The sequence below is a fragment of the Gallinula chloropus genome (genome assembly GCF_964237585.1).
Source record: "Gallinula chloropus genome assembly, chromosome: 10".
NCBI classification, from domain to species: Eukaryota; Metazoa; Chordata; class Aves; order Gruiformes; family Rallidae; genus Gallinula; species Gallinula chloropus.
In genome coordinates this window covers 12,396,703-12,416,496 of record NC_140095.1, presented here as the reverse complement: position 1 = coordinate 12,416,496, position 19,794 = coordinate 12,396,703, and the positions used below count along the sequence as shown (strand labels likewise).

Here is a 19,794-nt window from a genome sequence, read left to right as displayed (position 1 = left end):
TTTGGTGGTGTTTAAATACCACTGTGCTCCTCAGCACCCTTAGTGTGGAGTAAAGCATTCAACCAAGAGCAGGTGGTGAGTTTAGCTGGTGAATTTGGATTTGCATGCAGGCAGTTATGTAAATGTTATCTAAGGTGTCTCTCCAGCCTGTACAAAAAATCTAGGAGGTAGCTCTGAGCTGGAGTGAGCCCTGGCCCTTCATTCCTCCCTATTTCATGCAAGAGCTTCTGAAAACTGACGTTTGCCCTCAGGCTGCGACACATCTGCAAGTGCCACTTGAGCATCCATCTAGAGTGGAAAGCTGCCAGGGGGTCAGTGCAGGACCAGCAGGAAAAGAACTGTTATAAGATAAAATGGAGGGGGGGGGGGGGTGGGTGGAATTATCATTAGTTACAACTCACCTCTCTGAACTTCTCAGTGATTGTGGAGGAAACTCAAGGGGAGTGACATACAGCTGAGGGAAGGGTGATCCATAGGGCATGCCATGGCAGTGGATGCTCAGAGGGATTTCTCCCTTCTGAAGCAGAAGGGTGGCAGCAGCAGACACACTTAGGCACCCAAATGTGGGCACAGCAGTTACACCTCTTAAGTGGTGCAGCCCCGTGGATTGCTCTGCTGCAGTGCAGATAGGGAAGAGAGCAGACATCCCTCTGTGTATGGGTTTTGGCTGGGCTGCCAGACGTTTGTTTTCACAGATAGCTTGAACGTGTATTTCCATATTTGTTTGAGAACCTGACCACACATAAACATTCCTTCCATAGAGCTGATAAATAAAACTTTGTTGGTGCAGCACAAAGTTGTCCATCCCCAGGGATGCTGTGTGGTTACAGCTTTACAGCCCCTGGGCAAAAGCTGTTGCAGAGCCAGAAGGCTCAGCACTGGTCTCAGCCCTGCCAAGGGGAGGGTTGATTTTCTGGCAGCTGTTGAAATGGTTCTATTGAAAAACATTTTTATGGTTTGTATTGAAACTTTCAATATATATCTCAATTTCCAAGAGATCATTTTGTCCTGCTTCAATCACACCCTCTTGTTGATTCAAACCAAGACTGAACTATTTTTTTTTTTTTTGCCATGATGGGGCTTGTGTAATTTAAAAAAATTAATTAATTCAACAGCTCTGTTTCTCTAAAGCAAAAATGCATCATCCTGCTGAGACAACTGCTCTGTACCATAGGAAGCCACCATACCAGAAAAGAATCACTTTAAGCCATTTCTAGGAAAAAAACCCAACTATTTAGAGTGTTTGGAAGGGAGATGATCCTGTCTGCGTGTGCTTCAAAAAGCAGGTACCAGAGTGCTGGGGTGAAGCCTGTTGTTGCTTCCTTCAGCCCCTGGGGCAATGCTGAGGGCAGACAGTGAGCCATGCTGCTAAGTCTGGACTTGCCTTGGTGTGTTTTTGCAGTAGAGAAGCATAAATGAAGCAGGAGGGGAGCCTGGGGCTGGGGGGGGGGGGGGGGGGGGCGGGCGGAGGGGTGGCTGTGTTAAGCCCCAGCCTTTTATTGTACTTTGCATCTCTGCCACTGGCTCGAGCTTCCCATGGCAGCAGGTTTGTCCTTGCTGTCATCTCTTCCTGGCCCAGACACAAAGACTGGTGCCTGGGGAAGGATTCCTGCTGCTCCCAGCCCAGCTAAACAAACCAAGGAGTGATGGAGTCAAACGGCTGCATCAAACCCCTTTTATTCCCACTGTCACCTGGCCCCTTGGAATTGCTCCCATGGCTGCAACCAAGGAGCATCCCACGTGCCCTAGAGCTGGTCTCGGGGATGGAGTTGCTGCAGTGAGTCACCTGAGTCCTACTGGTGTGGAAGAAACTGCTTTTAGAAACCAATTTATTCTACTGTTACTGCCACGAGGTCAGGAAGCTCACACCAGCAGCCTCTCTGGGGAGGTGTTGCTCCTGAGCTGGCCCTCCCACAGTCTGGTCTGGTGTCTCCCAAGCTCCACCCAGTCCTGCCAGGACCAAGGCACAGGTCACATCATCTTTATTCCCACACGTGAGCATCAGCAGTTCTTGTGCGACTGGAAAGCAAGCATAATGTTGAAGTTCTACTTGCTCCCACCCATGGAAACCATGTGGACAAGGAAAACCCCATTTGAAGACAGCCTGACATGGGATTTGCAGCCTTCTCTTGAGTGCGAGGTGAAGGAAGGTTGGGCAGCACTGGTTGTTGTGGTTGGTCCTGACAGCCAGCCTGTACATCTCAGATACCATTCTCTTTCTATGCCAAAGGCAAAATCATGTTTAATGTCATGTTAGCTTATATTTTTAATGTGATATGTCCCTGTGAGGACACAGTTCAACTGCTGTAGTGAGTGTTTGTGAAACAGCACAAGGTTTAGCAGGAGAGCTGGAGGTTTTGCTTCCCCTCTCAGTGCTAGCTGATGCTGCGTGAGCAGGAAGGGCTATGGTCACAAAACCAGCCCAGGGCTTTGTGTTTGTTCTTGTAGAGATCAATCTGTACCAGGGTGTTCCTGAAAGATGGATGAATTTGGATCTAGGATTAGGGAGCCTAGTGAGTTTAAATATTGGTCCATAGTCTCTGTGCAACTGCATGGTGGAAAATTATGCTTGTGTCTCTCATAACAACGTGCTGCTTTCTTCTCCTGGCCTGAAGATTGGCCTGAAAACTGATCTGAACCTCAAGATCCAGCAGGGAGAAAACACACCTGCCCTGTGAAGTCTCGGAAGTCTGTGTACATCCTTCCTGTCCTCACGTGAATCAAGAGCTGGTTCTGGATATAAACACCCAACCCTGATCACTGCAGCCTTAATTAGTGCCTGTGAGCATCAACTTCAGCAGGAGGGGAGAAACCTTGGCCATTTCGGGCACAAAATTGCCCCTATGAGAAGGTCTGGAAGGGTGTTTCTGATGAAGTGGTGTTTCATTGGGAAACACTGACTTGGCAGTTTTGCTGTTCCTGGCAGTGTAAGTTTTGTTTACAAAATTTTTCTGTTTCAGAAACACTTGTAGGGAAAATGCTTGGAAATTGTTGAAATGGGATAAAAGTCTTCTGACCCCCTGACTTTAGGTTTCCAAATTTACATTCTGCTACAACTGTTTCTTTAATTTGAACTTCTAACAAAGTTTTTATGCAAAGTATTTACATTGTGTTTTTCCTTACAGCTATTCTGTTTACAGAAGTGTCCCCAGTTTGGAGCAGGGAAGAATCTAAAGCTCTTGCAGAACAAAAGCAAAGCATTTTCTACATAGGGAAATGTTATTTCTCCCCCAGTGCTTGGCATACTTAAACCCCACGTTTTGTCCATTAAGACCCTTTCAAGCCTCTTGCCTGTGTGATTGTGTGCAGAAGAGTAAATATACAGTTGGGGGGGTTTTCCCCCAAGACCATTGTGCATGTGTGCACATGGACAAGTCCTGCAGAACTTCGTGTTTATCTGGGAGTTAACAGTGCTCCCTGTATTTCTCATGGCAAGTTGCATACATGTGCCCTCATAGCTGAGGGCTTCTTTGGCTTCTCCTAAACTTTAAGAAAAATCAGTGACACAGACAGGAACTACTGAGGTCAGCAGGGACTGGGAAATGCTCTTTGGGAGATTGATGTAGAGCCAATCTCATCACTTTATGTAACTGTAGCAATTGTCCTCCTTCCTCGTGGTCCATGACTTAGTTACTTCCCTTATAGCATCCTGGATTAATAGCCTTGTGTCTATGTATATACATATGTATGTGTATTTATACATACACACTGTGTTTTTATAGAGATACTGATGTGTATTTATACACATGGGGTTTTAATTGGCTTTTTAGGTCTTCAGGTGGCCACAGATATGCGTGTGTCTGCTACCCTGGGGATGGGTCCAAAAACCTGTAGACCAAAACAAACCAAAACCTGTGTGTTTGCAGGTTATTTTTTCTCCTCTTCCTTCTGAAATAACCCCCCAAGTTAAGTTGTTACAGAGTTTTAAATACAGAAATGCTGTTTCCAACTTGGATTCCTTATAATAAGGAACTCCAACTGGTTTCATTCTTCCTTTTGAGCTCTCAAGCTGATTCTCACCAGTCTAAATTATTAGCAATAAATTCTGGCAAGTTTCTCTGAAAAGAGCTTGTCTCTTGTGCAATGTGCCCCCATGGGTGGGGGGCAGTCCCTTGGCACCCGATTAACTTCTGCATTTATTGTTGGCTTGCAAAATATTTGACTTCCTTCCATAGGGAACAAGTGCCTTGTGCCTGGGCTTTTGAAAAAGCATGTTCAGCAAGCCAGAAAGCTATGTTGTTCTTAGGAAGGGGGAAAGATCCCTGCAATAGGTTTAACTTTAATGAAGATTTATCTAGCCCCTTTTGGCCAACAGCACTGCTAAAGATTAATGTAACTCTAGTGATGTGGATGGAGAGCATCCTGTGTTGCATATACAGACCCCCCATCCAACTTGGATTTCCTGTATTTGAGAGGAAGGCATTTTAAAAGAGCACTTGCCTGCACGTGTTGGGAGAAAACAGTAGCTGAGAAAAAGGAAAAAGGCAACAAATTCCAAGGAGATTATAATTGGTACATGATTGAAATCCCATATTAAAATAATTTCCTGACTGCTGCTTACCCAAGGCTTAGTTTTGACTTCCCTACAAAAGGGCTTTTGTGGGTAGCTTGGCATAAGTGAGTTAATAAATCAGGTTTATGATTCTCCGTTAATAAACTGGCACAGAGCCACCGACTTCTGTATTCATAAGAAATTAAACCAAGGAAAGCGAGCTAAGAGCCTGTGTGAATTTTAGCACTAAAGAAAACAGGCTTCTGGGCACAGGGAGAGATGTGGAGATTGTCTCTTCCCCTCTGTGCTGGCTGGGTGCTTGGCTGAGGTGGTGTGTCCAGCTGACCAAAGTAAGCTGATGAATGCAGGTTAATGAGCTAATTACTGGCATCGGGTGCTGCCTGTTGTTACTTGCTTCCAGTTTGGGTTCTTAGGTGTTTGGGGGGGTTTTGTTGTATGACTTACCACAACTTGAATTTTAAAACACATTCAGAAAATCTTGAAAACGCATTAGCTTGAAATATACATCTTGTTTTATGTTACTGAATGATATAAAATTAACAAAGCTGATTAATTCCCCCCTAGCCCCCCCTTAATTTAATTTTCCCTACACTTTTCCTTTTTTAATTGTGATTAGTTTCTGGTTTTGATCAGGCAGGAAATGGGGCCTGAAGAAGCCCCAACCAGAGCGACAGGCTGCCTTGCAAGCAGGAGTGAAACATGGATTGCATTAGATGAAGGGCTCAGCATTCACCTCCTCATAGCACCAGCCTGGGCGAGTCAAGGGGAAGCCACAGAAATTGGTGTGGCAGGCAGCAAAGACCCCCCTGCTTTGCAGGGCAATATAGAAGGATATTTTTTTTCTACTGCTGCTAATCCTAGCTTCAGGCTGTGGCTCTGGTACCCACTGCGTTTTGTCAAGGATGGGATCTCCCCATGGATCCACTGCACGGTGCATCAGCCCAGCGGCTGGCTCGGAGTATGGCAGATCCCTCAAATGGGCTGTGCAGGGGTGGCACAAGACTCTGGGGTTGTGTGATGTGTTTTGAGGTCAGGGAGAGATGGGGACCAACTAACAGTGACGTTTGGGATATGTGGCAGCTGGAGCAACATCCTCACTGGGTGCCTCCAGCGCTGTGCTGCTCTGGCTCTTGCAAGCATTAGCTCCAGCTCATCTTGCCCAACCTGAAGATAAATAAGCTCCATGGTGAAAATGTGCTTTTTGCTCATAAAATTCCAGCTGTTCCTGTCTCTCTTTGCTGGCACTGCTCTGTGGTTGCACGTGATGCCCCAGGCTCTGAACATGGGTGATGCTTTGTAGTGTGTTGGGGGTCTGGCTGGGGGGAGAGAGAGCGGAGTCGAGCTGGGGAAAAGATGGGCAAAGAATGGTTGTACACCCCATAAGTACTGTCACGCCAGTGGCATGGGTGAGTTGGTCCCATAATGGGAGGATAGGGATGCTGTTAATTGTGTCTGGAATGTCATCCCTTTGGAAACGAACTGGAAAACCACCACATTGTTCCAATGTTTGGTTCCTGCTATGTGCTGTTTTGTCAGATTGAGTTTTGTCATTAAGTGACTTTTTTTTCCCCTTCTTTTTCTTTTGTTTTCCAGGACCTGCAGTAAGTATCGTGGATTTTACTCTTGGATCAACAAAGTTAAGGCTTCCCCCTTCCCCCCTCCCCTGCCTTTCGGTGTCGTTGCAAAAACACAGCATTTTTTGGTAGAGGTGTGTCTGGAAGCAAAATTGGTACCAGATGCTGCTGTATTTTTTTTTTCATGATTGTAGACAAATAGAGAGGGGAAAAAAAGTTTAAAAATGTTTAACTTGCTGCCCTGAGGGAGTGGCAGTAATTTTAAACCCAGAAAATATTCAGTAAGAAAGAGTTTTCCCTTTAAAGAGTTGTTTAGTCCACTACTATTTAGCAGAAAGAGTGCTGTACTAATATTTTAACATTTTAGTGGGGTTTTTTTTAGTTCTAAAACTGCCTTGCTTTTCTTATCTGTTGTGTTTCCATCATTTAATATGGGTTTGGTAGCCTCACAAGGGGGGCCGGAGGGAAAGCCATAGCTTGCTTGCTTGCTTCTCCCTTTGAAGTCTTGGGGAGAATAATGAGCATTCCTACCAATGCCACCACAAAATTTATGGGGAATTTGTTGTTTGAAGGGGTAAGAGTTGAAAATGTGTCAACTCCTCCTTCCAAATGTTCAGACGTGCTTTTGGCTGTGCTACCACCACATCCAAATTTGATGTTCTCCCAACTGATTCTTGGAGTGAGAAAACAGTGTTTCATTTGTGCCCTCTGACTTGCTGAGGGATTGTTAAAAACACAAATTATGGGCGTTAGGTGCTTCTGGTTTTCCACCTTTCTACCCCAAAGGAGGAGGAGGGGAGATACAGGCTGTTTGCAGCCACATGTTTCTTTCTCCATCATTGCGCTGGGATGCTTCTTCATGTTGTTCTCTTCCTACAGAGCCTCACTGGGTCCAAAAAGGGATAATTTCAGGAGAAATATTTTTGCTAACTATTCCTGGCTTAATTTCCAGACCTGTAAATCTGTTTAAAAGCCAAAGGGTGACAAGGAAATGCATGTGGAGTGAGGGGCTGTTGCAGCAATGTGGCTTTGGTGGTTCTGGGATGGAGAGCACTGCTGGGTAGGGGGTTAGTTAATGGCTTTTACCCTTTGAATTTTTGCTTCTATTTCAAACTTGTTTTTTGCTGTGAAGACTTGAGAATTGGTTGAATGAAATTATTATTTGGCTAAGTTTTGAGCAAGCAAATAGGGAAAATTTTAAGACCAAACATCTTTGGCTTAGCTGTTCCTGGAGGAAATTGGAGTGATTTTGCTCTAAAAGTTGTGCCCAGCATTAGCAATAAATCCAAGACTCTGGGTTGAGAAATACCAACAAATGAATTTTTCTTGTTAGTTTGTGTTCAGAAATGTATCCTGTCAATAAATCCATTTTCCTGTAATTAAAATCTGCAACACAGTCTCTCCAGCCCACACGGTAAAAGTGACTCTACGTGTGTTTGAAATATTGGTGAGCTGGGCATTGACCTCTGGGAGATGAGTCCCTGCGTCACCAAATCCTGCATCACCTCATCGGGCGAGACCCTGAGGTCATGGAGAGCATCGCTGAGGCTGGGGAGCTCTTTTGGGTGCTGGAGCTGGCCCTCACAGGGCTTTGGCAGAATGATTGGGGTTTTTTTTTCCTCTCTGCAATTCATGCAATTTGGCTTAATTATTAAAAAACCCAAGAAAACATCTCTCAGTGATAGGTTACAAGTGAAGAGCCTATTTCCTATTTAAAACTCCATGTAGACATCCACAAAGATGATTAGAGGGCTGGAAAAGCTCCCCTACGAAGAGAGGCTGAGGGAGCTGGGCTCGTTCAGCCTGGAGAAGAGAAGGCTGAGGGGTGACCTCGTTGCAGCCTTCCAGTCCCTGAAGCAGAGAAACAGGAGGGGAATCCGCTTGTTAGAAGGGTAGACAATGGCAGGACAAGGGGGAATGGATTGAAGCTAAAGGAAGGAAGGTTTAGATTAGATATTAGGGGGAGGTTTTTTACAGAGAGAGTAGTTAGGTGCTGGAACAGGCTGCCCAGAGAGCGGGTGGATGCCCTGTCCCTGGAAGTGTTCAAGGCCAGGTTGGATGGGGCCCTGGGCAACTTCATGTAGATCCAGTCCTGGAGGTTGGTGGCCCTGCCTATGGCAGGGGGGTTGGAGCTCTGTGATCCTTGAGGTCCCTTCAACACATGCCATTCTGTGATTCTATGATCTTTGAAGGGACATTTTTGTTTTCATTAAAGCACTTTGGCTTATTTAAAATGGCTTAACCCTTCCAGCTCCACTCCTGCTCAGAGGCTGCTACTGGCCCACACACAGCCAGCTGGGTCACACTTCCTCACGCGTGCTGTCCACTCACTTTTATCGTGCACGATTCATCGTAGGCAACATATGGTGCACTATTAATTTTCCTTTGTCTCAAGTTGGTTTCATTTCCTGGTTCCCACGGCACGATTGAATTGCAAACGGAGCACAGGGGAGATTTAACACAAACAGGAGTTAGGGTTTCATTTTATTTTGGTGGTGGTGTTCCCCCTTTCCCCTTGCCCTTCTTTAAAAGACAACTCCTGGTTTGGTTAATTTAAAAAAATTACAATAATAATCCTGCATTTTTAGCAGCGTTTGCCAGAGACTCCTTTAAACATAATATAGAATAAAAAGTCCTAGAACCCACAGAACCACAATATTATTTTATTTCAGCAGTACCGTATTTAGCTCTATTGGCTCCTTCTGCTTCTTGATTTTTGGCCATAAGGAATCGATTACATCTTTACATGTACGGCATCGCACTCCGCTAAAACCGTACCCTCAATTCTGTTGTTCCCTAGTAGCAGTTGTTCTGGTATTTTCCTTTTTTGGCTGTCATAAGCTAGCTGTGTCTATGAAATTATTAGAATTTGTGGTACAGGACTTGTGGCTGTCGGGTGATTGATCATCCTGTCTGTGAGTAAGGGGTGTTCTGCTCAGATGTGCTATAAAACCTCCGTTTCCGAGGGTATTAAGATCACATGCTGGGTAGGAAATTTCTACAATTGAAGGATAGACTTACCACAGGCTGTAATTAAACATTTACAGTCCCAGATATTAGCAAACACTTTATGTATTAGCATGCTGGCTGGGGAACTCACCAGCGAGCGAGGGCTGGGAGTTACAAGTGTTTCCTATTTATCTGTGTGCTCCAGTGCCATACGTCTCCATAAAAATCTCACTGTACGCTGGATCCCAAGACTGTAATTTGTTAAATAGGTTGGTGGTTGAACTCAGTGTTGCTTCTGGATGGCTTGGTAGCGCTGCAGGAGGTATTAAGTGCTGTGGGGGTACTTAGCAAGGCAGGCAAACCACTGTACATGGTACAAAGGGGGGTGGCAGGGCGGGCTCATGCCGTAAGAAAGGGTGTGAATCCGACTGTACGTCCGCAGCATGCTGACGTAGCCCGGGTTCATGGTAGCAGATGACATCGCTGTACCAGATACATGCTTTACTGCCTACTTGTGTACCAGCTAATCCTTAACAGCTCCTTCCCTGGAATCTGCCTTACGTCTGGCTTGCAGCAGGCCGCTCCGCTGTAGCTCGTGGCATGTTTAACGGCAGCTCGAGCTGTAAACGCCTCTGGGAACCCCCCCAGGGGAGCAGAAAAGGTGAAATATCCAGAATGGGTTGTGTTTTATTCCCCTGCTTTTGCAGGTGTCATTAACAACTTCAGTAAGGTCATCCCCCATATAGCATCAGCTCTTCTTTCTGCTTCGTTGCAAACCAAAGCAACGAAAGGGTGAGCAGGGGAGCTGCATCCTGTGAGGAAATTAGCAGAGCTGAGAGGGTGAAGCCTTAATTGAATTAAGGGCTGGAATAGTTTGAAGCTCAGCGATGACTCCTGGGCAGACAGGCTGTCCTGGCCTCTGGCTTGTAGTGCTGCAGCCTCCCCAGCCTCTCCCCAGTGCCCTGGTGTCCCCATACCTCTCGGTACTCGTGTCCCAGGGCAGGCTTCTGGCCGGGATATAGCAGGGGTTATGCACATCTATGGCTTCAGGGGTGGCAGGGGCTGAGCACAGGCAGCAGGGATGGTGCTGAGTTGGTCAAAGCCTAGGTAAGTAGCTAAAGAGAGGTCAATATGTGGGGAAAAATATGCCATAGGTGTGACCTTTGATGGGAAAATTTTCCTGAGAGGTTTCTCTGGAGTGACGTTAGTCCTGGGGTTGGCTGGGGAGCGATGGCTCCATCTCCTGCCTGCTGCTATGTGTTGTCACACTATGTGTGCATTGACTGACGTGTTATCTCACTTGTTCCCCCACCACAGGGGCAGTCAGGACGTGATGGTTACCCGGTAACTCTACTATTCCTTTTATTTTTATTCTTTTCTAATTTGCACTGCGTGCTCCTCACCATCTTTTCCATGACACTTGACTCTTCTTTGCCTGTCTTGGTCTCTTTTTATTTTTATTTAACCTTCTTCTCTTCCTCTTCATCACTGATAGCTTTTGAGGGATTTAGCTCTAAAGCTCTGGAGCCAGGACAGTATTCTCCATTGCTTTTTACAGGGGTGACATACTTGAGTCCTCTCATGGCATTATTAATGCTCTTGCCTAAGAGATCACAGGACTGAAAATTTAGTGAGGGTCGCGGGGTTTGTCCTGCTTGGCTGTAGGTGACCAAATTTAAGGGACATTGGTGAGAGAGCTTGAGGTGTTGAGAGAGATCCTCATTCACCTATCTCCAAAAAATATTACGTGGGAGCTGAAGTGTTCAGCCAAGTGTGATGGCAAGGAGAGATTTTACAGAGGAAGAGGAGGAGGGGTAATTCTGATGCCCATGCCCATGAGCACTGCTGAAATGTGTCTGTGCTAGAGAAAGGAATCTTCTGGGGGAGAAATGAAAAGTAAAAGGCTGATAAAGGCTCTGGGCTACTTTCTGCAGGAGGAAGGGGTCCTTGTGCTGGCCAGATCCCAAACTGCTGTCTGGCTTCTTTAGTCCATGTTAATGCACTTGGGTGGCTGCAGCGCTCCGGCTCCAAGGGGCTTGACAGCTCATCAAGAAGTGAATACTTGCACACACTCAGTGTAACGGGTGGGCAAAGGTCACTGTGTAGATCCTGCACATTCACAGCATGTTTCCTGCTCTGTTCCTGCTTTTGGAATGGGTGCAGTGAGTCCTGCACTGCCTGGTGCTCTGGAGGGGGCTTCTTGGCCATTTCTCCTCCCATTCCACTTAAAAGGAAAAGAAGAGTGGTTAGTCTTCTCCTTCCTCTGGTTGATGCTGTATTTATTTTTTGTTTCTTCTTCCCCCATCCCCAAGGAGTGTGTTGGGAAATCCTGCTGACTTCCAAGGGAAGGGCAGCCAGGGCGCAGAGCGGTGGTTTGTCTCCCTCAGGTGGTACGTGTCCACAGCCGGAGCGGCCCTGGCCCCCCCAGGGGTGCTGGAGGGTTGTATAGTGTATGTGTTAGAAATGCACGAGTGGCTTGTTGGAAATAGTTTGATTTATTAGAAATTAAAATGGGAGATTTCACTCTAATTGGAGTTTATAAAGACAGCTTTAGGGTGGCTTTCCACTCTTGTGGGATGTGGCTAACCACTTTTGGATTAGCGGTGCCCACGGCAGGTTTGTCCCCATCTTCTCTGTGTTGGTTATATTCTGGGAAAGCTTGTGCATGTGGCTTAGTTGAACTTCTGAAAACGAGAAACACAGGGGAAATAGTGACTTTTCCTTCAGGCAGAGCATCAGCTCTAGCACCCTGTTCATCCCAGCTCCTGGCAAGGGGTTTTGGTGCTGCTCCAGCTCTCCTGGATGGTGTTACATGCTGGGAGTGGCCTCCAGATCTGTCTGCATTGGGAAAATGGCATCAATGTCACCAGAACGTTTTTCCTCCTCTCTCTTTGTCCCCAGGACCTGCAAGCTGTGTGGCTGGTCTTATGTTCCTGGCTTTGCAAAACTGGCAGGGCCAAACCCAGCACACAGTGAATTGCTGCATCCACGCGGCCGTGGCTGTGCTAATTAGCTTTATCTAATAGGGACAGTGGCAGTAGTTGTACTTCCAAAGTAATACATAAACCTGAAGAAGGAGGAAATCAAACACAAAACAGGTTTGAGAGTCTTATTCAGCAGAAGCATATGGACAGGCTTTATCACAGCCAGTTGTGTAGTCAAATTGATTTAATTATTTGATCACCCTGAAGGGAACTAATAAAGGAGGTAGATTACAAATGCAGCAGCAGTAAGTGGATATGAAATGGTGTTTGGTATCAGAGAGAGGTGAGGGAACACGTGTGCCTCTTGGCTGGCTGTGCTGTGAGGCTGTGTAGTGTGTAACCGGGCTGCGAGCAGTGGGAGCTTTAAGGGGATGAATGAACCAGAGCTCTGGGAACAAGGCTCAAAGAGAGAACAGCTTGTACAAGATGCTTTCAATATTTTGATGTTTAGTGTCGTAAGGAGAGGGGCTCGTGCCCTACAATAAAACTTTACAGCAGAAACTGTTTCTTCTTTACAAAGTCCTATAGGTTTGTTATTTTTAAACCCTGGAGAGGATTTCTTTTCTGTTCCTAGGACTGTGGCATATCCTGCTAGCATTGTCATAACAGTGATGAAGAACATTGGGTTTTGTTGCTTTTCAGGTCTCATTTGATTCTGTCTTGCCATCCCATCAAACATGGATATTGCAGCATATCCCCCAGCCTGACTGTCAGTGGGGGCTGCGTGGGTCTGCCTTCTCCTCCCTTTCCCCAGTAACTTTGGAACTTGGCCCATTTCAGCCAGACTTGACAGAGTCAAGTCCCAACTTGTCCCGAGCTGTGCTCTGTGTGGCAAGCAGCACCCATGGAGCAGAGCAGTTCCCCTTGACTTGATGCGCTGTTGCGGGGGCATGTGCCCTCATAAGGCTTGGAGGGGAGCAGAGGGATTGGCAGCTGCATCTGGGCAGGAGGGGAAAATAGAAAATGAGGAGCGGATGGAAGAGCTGACTGGTGAGAAAGCTTTGCAGCTGACCTTCCAGTGCAGGTGGATCTTCCCATAGCTCTTTAATTCAGTCGGATAATGTGTGGAGGGGAGAAGCAACGGGTGGGTGATGCTTTTAACAGCCTTGTCTCTGTCCCTTCTCTGCCACATCCCTGCAGGGATGGCTTTCTACTTGCCTTCAAACTACTCAGCTCTCCTCCGGCATACTTCTGTTTTTCAGTGACACCCTGCATTTGTGGTTCAACAGAACCTGCTCCCTTTCTTCTTCCCATCTACTGCAGAGGCATTTTTGAAGCCAGAGTGTCTTCTAGAGAGTCTAATCTGCCTCTGCTACTCATCCCTCCCTAAAATCAGTCTCTGCTACGCCGCTACGTGACATTCCCAAAGCAGGGTTGTCACTTCAAGTGGGAAGAAACCAAAGGAATGAAGTTGATTAATGAGGGGAATTACTTCATGTGCATGTCTTCATTAATAAAGAGCAGAGCAGGGTAGAGACTTTGCAGAGAACAAGCCTGATACGAAACAGAGTTGTCTCTGATTTTATACGTTTTCTCCAGAATATTAGCATCTATTTTTAGTTGAGCAGAGTGTTATTCATTTTGTTTCTCCAGCATATAACATTTGCCTTCTGAATTTTGTAAATCACTCACGTGTTGCCTGAAAGAGGCCAGGCATCATCTTTTAGCAGTGGGAACTCTTTGGGAAGACAGGGAGAAAACCACTTCAGGTTCTGCCAGCTCAGAGGTAATGCAGCTTGTTCCTCAAAGTAATTCAGCATTGAGTAGCAGTGTCCTTCTCTAATGACAGGTAACTGCACTGATGCAAGAAGCGAAGGGATTCAAGGTACAGGAAAGACACAACACGGGCACTGCTTCATGCTGGAACACCTTTTGGGAGATAATTGCTTGGTCAAAATTGAAATACTCTCACACAGGCCACTCCTGTGTATTTAAAGTCCACCTCAGGCCAAGGAGCTGTTGGAGCTGAGCAGCTCAGCGCCTTCAGAGACTTTATTTTGGGAGCCCTGCACAGCGAGCTTTGGCTCAGACATCTTCCTTTGGCTACAGCGTTGTAAATCCAGAGTGATCCACTGAAGTCAGCTGTAATGCCTGTAGCCGGAAATCAACTTGTAAGGATGATAAACTCTGGTTTTAATTAATTTCCAAGACATAAAGTGAAGCCAAATGTTTTTTCTGAGCTGATGTCTGGGAGAGTGGTTAGAGGAGCATGTGCAGAAAGGGAAGTTGGTTGCTTGACTTGCATGACCCCAATGCAGTGGAGCAGCATGACAGGGGCTTTGGTGGCAGCTCTAGACCTTGGCCATAACCAACAGAGTTTGGGGTTTTCTTAGTGATTTCAGTGATATTTGAAGATTTCAGTTACTGTAGATAACATAGCAAGGGAAAGGCTGTGCAGGCTATTTGTGTGCAACCCATAAATGCATTGCATAAATGTAACACACTATGAAAGCCTGTTCCTGGTGGTAGTTCATCCTGTTGTGGTCCCTCAGAGTCTACTAGAAAGCTCCAAGACATGCACTTAGCCGGGTGCTTGGAACTGGCAACACCAGAAAACCAGATGTGACAATAGTAAACTGCCTTTATAGGGGAACTGTAGAAGTAACTTGGAATTGGGCTACTTGATGAGTTCCCTCCGTCTATGCAATTATCTCCAGGTCCTGCTTGGGCACGTTCAGGGTGCAGCTCCCCACAGAAGGAGCTGTGCATCACTTGAGATTGCTCTGTACCCAAACCAAAAGCAACAGGCAGTGCTTTAATTCTTCAGGAGGGCTGCCAGAAATCCCATGTGAGAGGTAGGAGACCACGCTACATGGCCACATCTCATGGGTTGTAGGGAAGAGCATGTGGATCTCAGACTTTTACTGTTTTTTCCACTGTAGATTGGATGCTTTCCAGACCCTGGGCGGCAGCTCGTGTGCAGACACAGGTGCCTGTACATTGCATGGGTGTTCTGGTTGGTTCTTCATGCACATAATTAAAAAAAAATAAATATTTAACATCTGATAATTGCTAGACTGAGATATTTTCAAATACAAACGTGATCGTTCAAATACTAATGTGTTGTGTGACTGGTATCCATCCCCAAAATGAAGGCTTCTGTTGGTAGCTGGCTATTCAGTTTTCCTAGCTGGATTCATCAAGGTCTTAACTGTAGTTTAAGTTACCAAACCGTAGTAGGGTTTGGTCCTGTGTTTGTTCTCTTGGGCATCTTTACTCGTAAATGCTCAGACTTGAAGGAGCATCTCCTGTGGGTGAAGTCGTTTGCACAGATACTTCTCTCAGTAAGAGCCCAAAACACAGAAGTAACAAATGCTCATTTTACAAGAAAGCTCTAGTTTTTCTCATTTTATTTTAGTATCAGTTTTGTGGCCAGTTCACGTAATTATTTGCCTAGAGGGGAAAACCTCTTTAAGCAGGGAAAGCAGATGCAGCCTGTTTTCCTGCTCAATCCATTTGCTGGCTCTCTGATGAGGAGACAACAGTGATTTTGTTAAGACCAGCTCTTTGTAGCAGCAAGTTTATTTTTCTTTTGATTTAGAGGTAATTCTTCTGCAGGGAAAATAAAAAGTTGTCTTATATCCCACCCAGTAGAGGAATTGCAGATGCATTTGTTTATCTCCTGTGCTTCCAGTGCTTCTGGCTGAGGAGAGGGCCTGGTGAAGGTGCTGATGAAAATGGCAAGGAGGACTTATTTCTGATACAGGGCATGCATGGCTTTTCCAGGGATGACTTGGACTCAGCTGGCTGCCTTAGCCTATGCTGTGTCATGCAGGGAGAGGCTGTGAAGATGGATGGTGGAAAAGGCCCTTCACCTCCCAGTGTCTGGGTTGAAGCAGAGCTTTGGTTTCTAGCTTCTCAGGCTGCTCTTCCTGCAGCTGCTGCATCTGCATCTGAGTCTCCAGTGTGTTTGGGCACAGCCATGGGGTACCAAGGCTTGGCTTGTGTGCAGAGGAAAACTGAGAAAACCCCAAAAGTTTGTTCATTAACCACAAAAAGGGGGGTAATCTGAACAGGAGCCATCCCTCAGGAATGGCACAGGTGGGGGAAGAATATCAAGGCAGCTACCTTTAGCTACCTACCAGCTTCAGAACTGCATCCCCACTGCAGAGGCCCTCTCCTCTCTTAGCTGGACATGAAACAAAAAGTATCCAAACCCCAATTGGGCACCAAATGCTCGAAAGAAGCAGTTTCACACCACACGTGGAAGTCATTTAAGCCTCAGAAATTTAGGGGAAGTCAGGGGACTCTTTCTTCCATGAAAGCACTTTGTTGTTTTGGAACAAAAACTGGTGCAATGTGATGCACAGATGAGCAAGCTCTTGCTTCTGAAATGATGCTGAGCAGCAGATAAGATGATTTGATGTGCTGGGATGCTCCTTGCAGAGATTGGCTGGCCCAGGAATCAAGGCAGTTGGCTGCCGTGACTCCTTCCCTTCCCACTGCCTTGGGAGGAGCAAACATATTGGCTCTGTTGTGGCATTTCTTTGTGTTTTATCTGAACAACCTTGCTGGCAAACTCAAGTGTTGTCCTGCACAGCTCCAGCACAGTGTTTGCTGTCCACCCCTTTGGACTGGTCAGTCTTAAAGTTGACTCTGGGTGTTTTTCTTGAGCATCTTTGGGAAGACATCCAGTAAAACAGTGAGGGAGCTCTGAGAACAGATAAAGAGGCATCTTATGTTTAAGGGAAAGGTGCTTTATCCCTGTAGCGAAGCCTTGATGAACCTGGGTGGGGAAAAGAGTCCTGGGAACCAAAGTGCTCTGGTGAGCATGAGGAGGGGCTGAAGAGAGCACAGAGCTCAGCAGTGTGCCAAAACCATTCTCAGCATGAGGTTTGGGGGGGCTATGGGGGCATTTTTGTTGTTGTTTTGGTGTACCCCAAGAATTTCAGAGGCCCTTGCAGTTATTCACGCCCTGTGCTGGGCTCTCAGGGCAGGGGCCGGCTCTGCGTGGCCACCGGGTGCCCTGTGTGGACCAGCCCAGCCTCTGAGGTGGCTGCTCCCTTGCAGAGCCCCATGGTCTGGTTTGCATTATGGGTGAAGTTTTTAACAAATTACTGCTCCTTTCTGCTCTGTTTCCATCAAAGAATGGGCAGAGGCCGCCCAGCACTCTGAGGACAGAGCTTTCTCTTTCTTTTTTTGGAGTAGAGCAGATTTCTGGGGTGTTTTGGTTGGTATAACACGTGCTTGGCCCTTATCAGGCTGCTGCTGTGCATCAGTTGCCTGCCACCTCTGCTCGGGGATCTCCTGCTGTCAGCTCAGGCTGTGGGATGTGGTCCCCTCCCCCCTGAAACGTTGCAGAGGGAGCTTTTGGGGGTTTGGTGATGCTGGGCAACACAGATGCTGTGGGTGATGCCTGGGATGCGCTTGGGTAGCCTTTTGGGAAAGAAACTTAGGGGAGAGGTGAGGGCTGCCATAGCTGGGGGATCTCTGCAGGCAAGGAGGGATCACCTCACCCCTCTGCCTGGAGTAGCCCCATTGGGATACCCCTGAGGCTGGGCCAGGTGTTACACGCAGGGCTGTGGTTTGCACAGAGGTGGATTTTGGGGAACCTCTAATTGCTCTCCCCTGTAAAATGAGACAGGGTTTTCTAGTCAAACAAGGAGAGCCTGACTCTGAGGTCGTGCAGGATGGTGTCAGCAGATTGAAAGGAGGGGAGAGATCCAAACTAGATGATGGTTTCCTACTCAAAAACTTAGTGGCAGTGAATTGTGGCCCAAAATCTTGTACACCCAGCGGTCTCCAGATGTGGGGTAACGAACAAGTAGAGGCAGCAGCAGCTGTGCCTGGGTTTGAGTTCTCTCATGTCTTGTGCTATACCACATGTGTGGTTTGGTCTAGTGATGCAGAGTGAGTACGCTGAGAGAGAGCTTGTGTTACACAAGTGCCTCCCACTGTGCTTTAAATGCAGAGATGTCCCAACAGGAGCTGCCACTGGTGGTAGTAACTTGTCTTACCTCCAGCTCTCAGGCTTCACTAGCATTGATCATGACGTTTAATGCCATTTCTTGATCCAGGAACACAATTCAGTGGCTAAATGAATACCCATGGCTGGCTTATCTTTTTTTTTTTTTTTTTTTTTCTATGATGTCTTGCCCCTGACAGCTTGGAGAAGACCAAACATCAGCTGATGTTTGTGTGTGGAAACACACACAAACCCTTTCAAAAGGGCAGACACTGGCAGGACAAGGGGGAATGGATTGAAGCTAAAGGAGGGAAGGTTTAGATTAGATATTAGGGGGAAGCTCTTTACAGAGAGAGTGGTGAGGGGCTGGAATGGGCTGCCCAGAGAGGTGGTGGGTGCCCCATTCCTGGAGGTGTGCAGGGCCAGCTTGGATGGCGCCCTGGGCAACGTTGTGTAGATCCTGGCCTGGAGGTTGGTGGCCCTGCCTGTGGCAGGGGGGTTGGAGCTCTGTGATCCTTGGGGTCCCTTCCAACCCAGACCAGTCTGTGGTTCTATGAATGGGGTATTTATCAGGACTGGCTTTGCACTTCTCACTGGTTTTGAAAGCAAGACACGAAAAAGGGGTGCTTTTTATCTATTTACCCAGAAGATACATTTGTAATACCTGTATCCTTTTCTGGGCAGCCTAGGCTAGTGAAGCTTCCTTCTTTTCAATTATTCTCTGCGGCTTTTTTAAAAGCAAATACCCTGATGTGTGGCCTGACAAGTGTAAATTATTTTCAAAGTTAAAACAACTTGTCTTACAAACATTTAAAAAAGTCATGCCTCATAAACATCCCTGCTTTGTGCTTATAAAAGAACTGCAGGAGCTATTTGCTTTAAATAAAAAAAAAAAACCCTGTCACCTGGTAATGAGAAATGAGTTTTCTGTCTTGCATGTGGTCATGGGCCAAAGGGGAATTTGTGTTGGACAATACTGAAACAGTGGGGTTTTTCCAAACAAAGAAATGGAGAAAATTATTAGCAAAGGATTGTTAATAACCATGTTCATGCTGAAAAACTTGTACTTGTTGATTTTTAAGTACAGGGCTGTACTCCTGTGCAGCGACCCCACCCCAGTGAGACCATCCGCACTATGTGTGGTTAAATATGGAGCTATTGTGATTTTAATGATCTTGACACTTAAATATGAAGGCTGCTGGTAGGAATGTTTCCAACATGGTGTCATGGCATGGCACAGTTTTGAGGTCTCACACCCAGGACCCCAGAAGTCAGGGCAGATGCAGGAGGAACCTCCACCCAAGGACTTGACAGGAGTTACAGCTATCGTGGTCAGTGTGTGTGCAGGGTAATGCCTTGTATGACCCACTTCATACATAGAACCTGTCTTTCTACAGGTATTTATATTCTTTGGAATGGCATACGATTACTGTAGCAGAGATGGATGATAGGCAGAAGGGGAGGGAAGCAGTACTTGGGGATAAGAGCTAGGTGACATCCCAGAGCACTTACTGTACTCAGTTCACCACAGTTAGTGCCAGTCATTCTCAGCTGCTCTTTAGAGGACTCATGTTTTTCCCAGTCCCTCTTCTCCCCTTTCCCTTCAGATGGGAAGCTCAGAGGAGGCACAGCAACCTGGCTGCCCTTCCCCACTTTCCATGTGATGGCTCTGGCAGGGTGTGCTTGGCTACAGCTTTTGGCAGAGCTGCTTTTTCTCATATAAAAACGTGCTGAGGAGCTGCCTCACCAGCAGCCTCTGTCCTGCTCATGAAGATTTACAGCTTAGCCTATAGGAAAGGATGGTCCCTGCTCCCTGGCTGCGCTGCTGCCTAATGACCGTGGGCCCTTCGTGGGGATGCTCAAATATTG

The 19,794-nt window shown here is 46.7% G+C and overlaps 1 protein-coding gene across 1 annotated transcript in view; it reads left to right on the top strand.

The window, feature by feature from the left end:
- The window catches only part of COL23A1 (collagen type XXIII alpha 1 chain), a gene marked incomplete at its 5' end in the record, with an annotated part of 185,503 nt that overhangs the window by 135,777 nt on the left and 29,932 nt on the right, over positions 1-19,794 (top strand). The window contains 1 exon segment of the mRNA XM_084268715.1: positions 6,107-6,150. Within this exon segment, the coding sequence (XP_084124841.1) occupies positions 6,107-6,150 (44 nt within the window).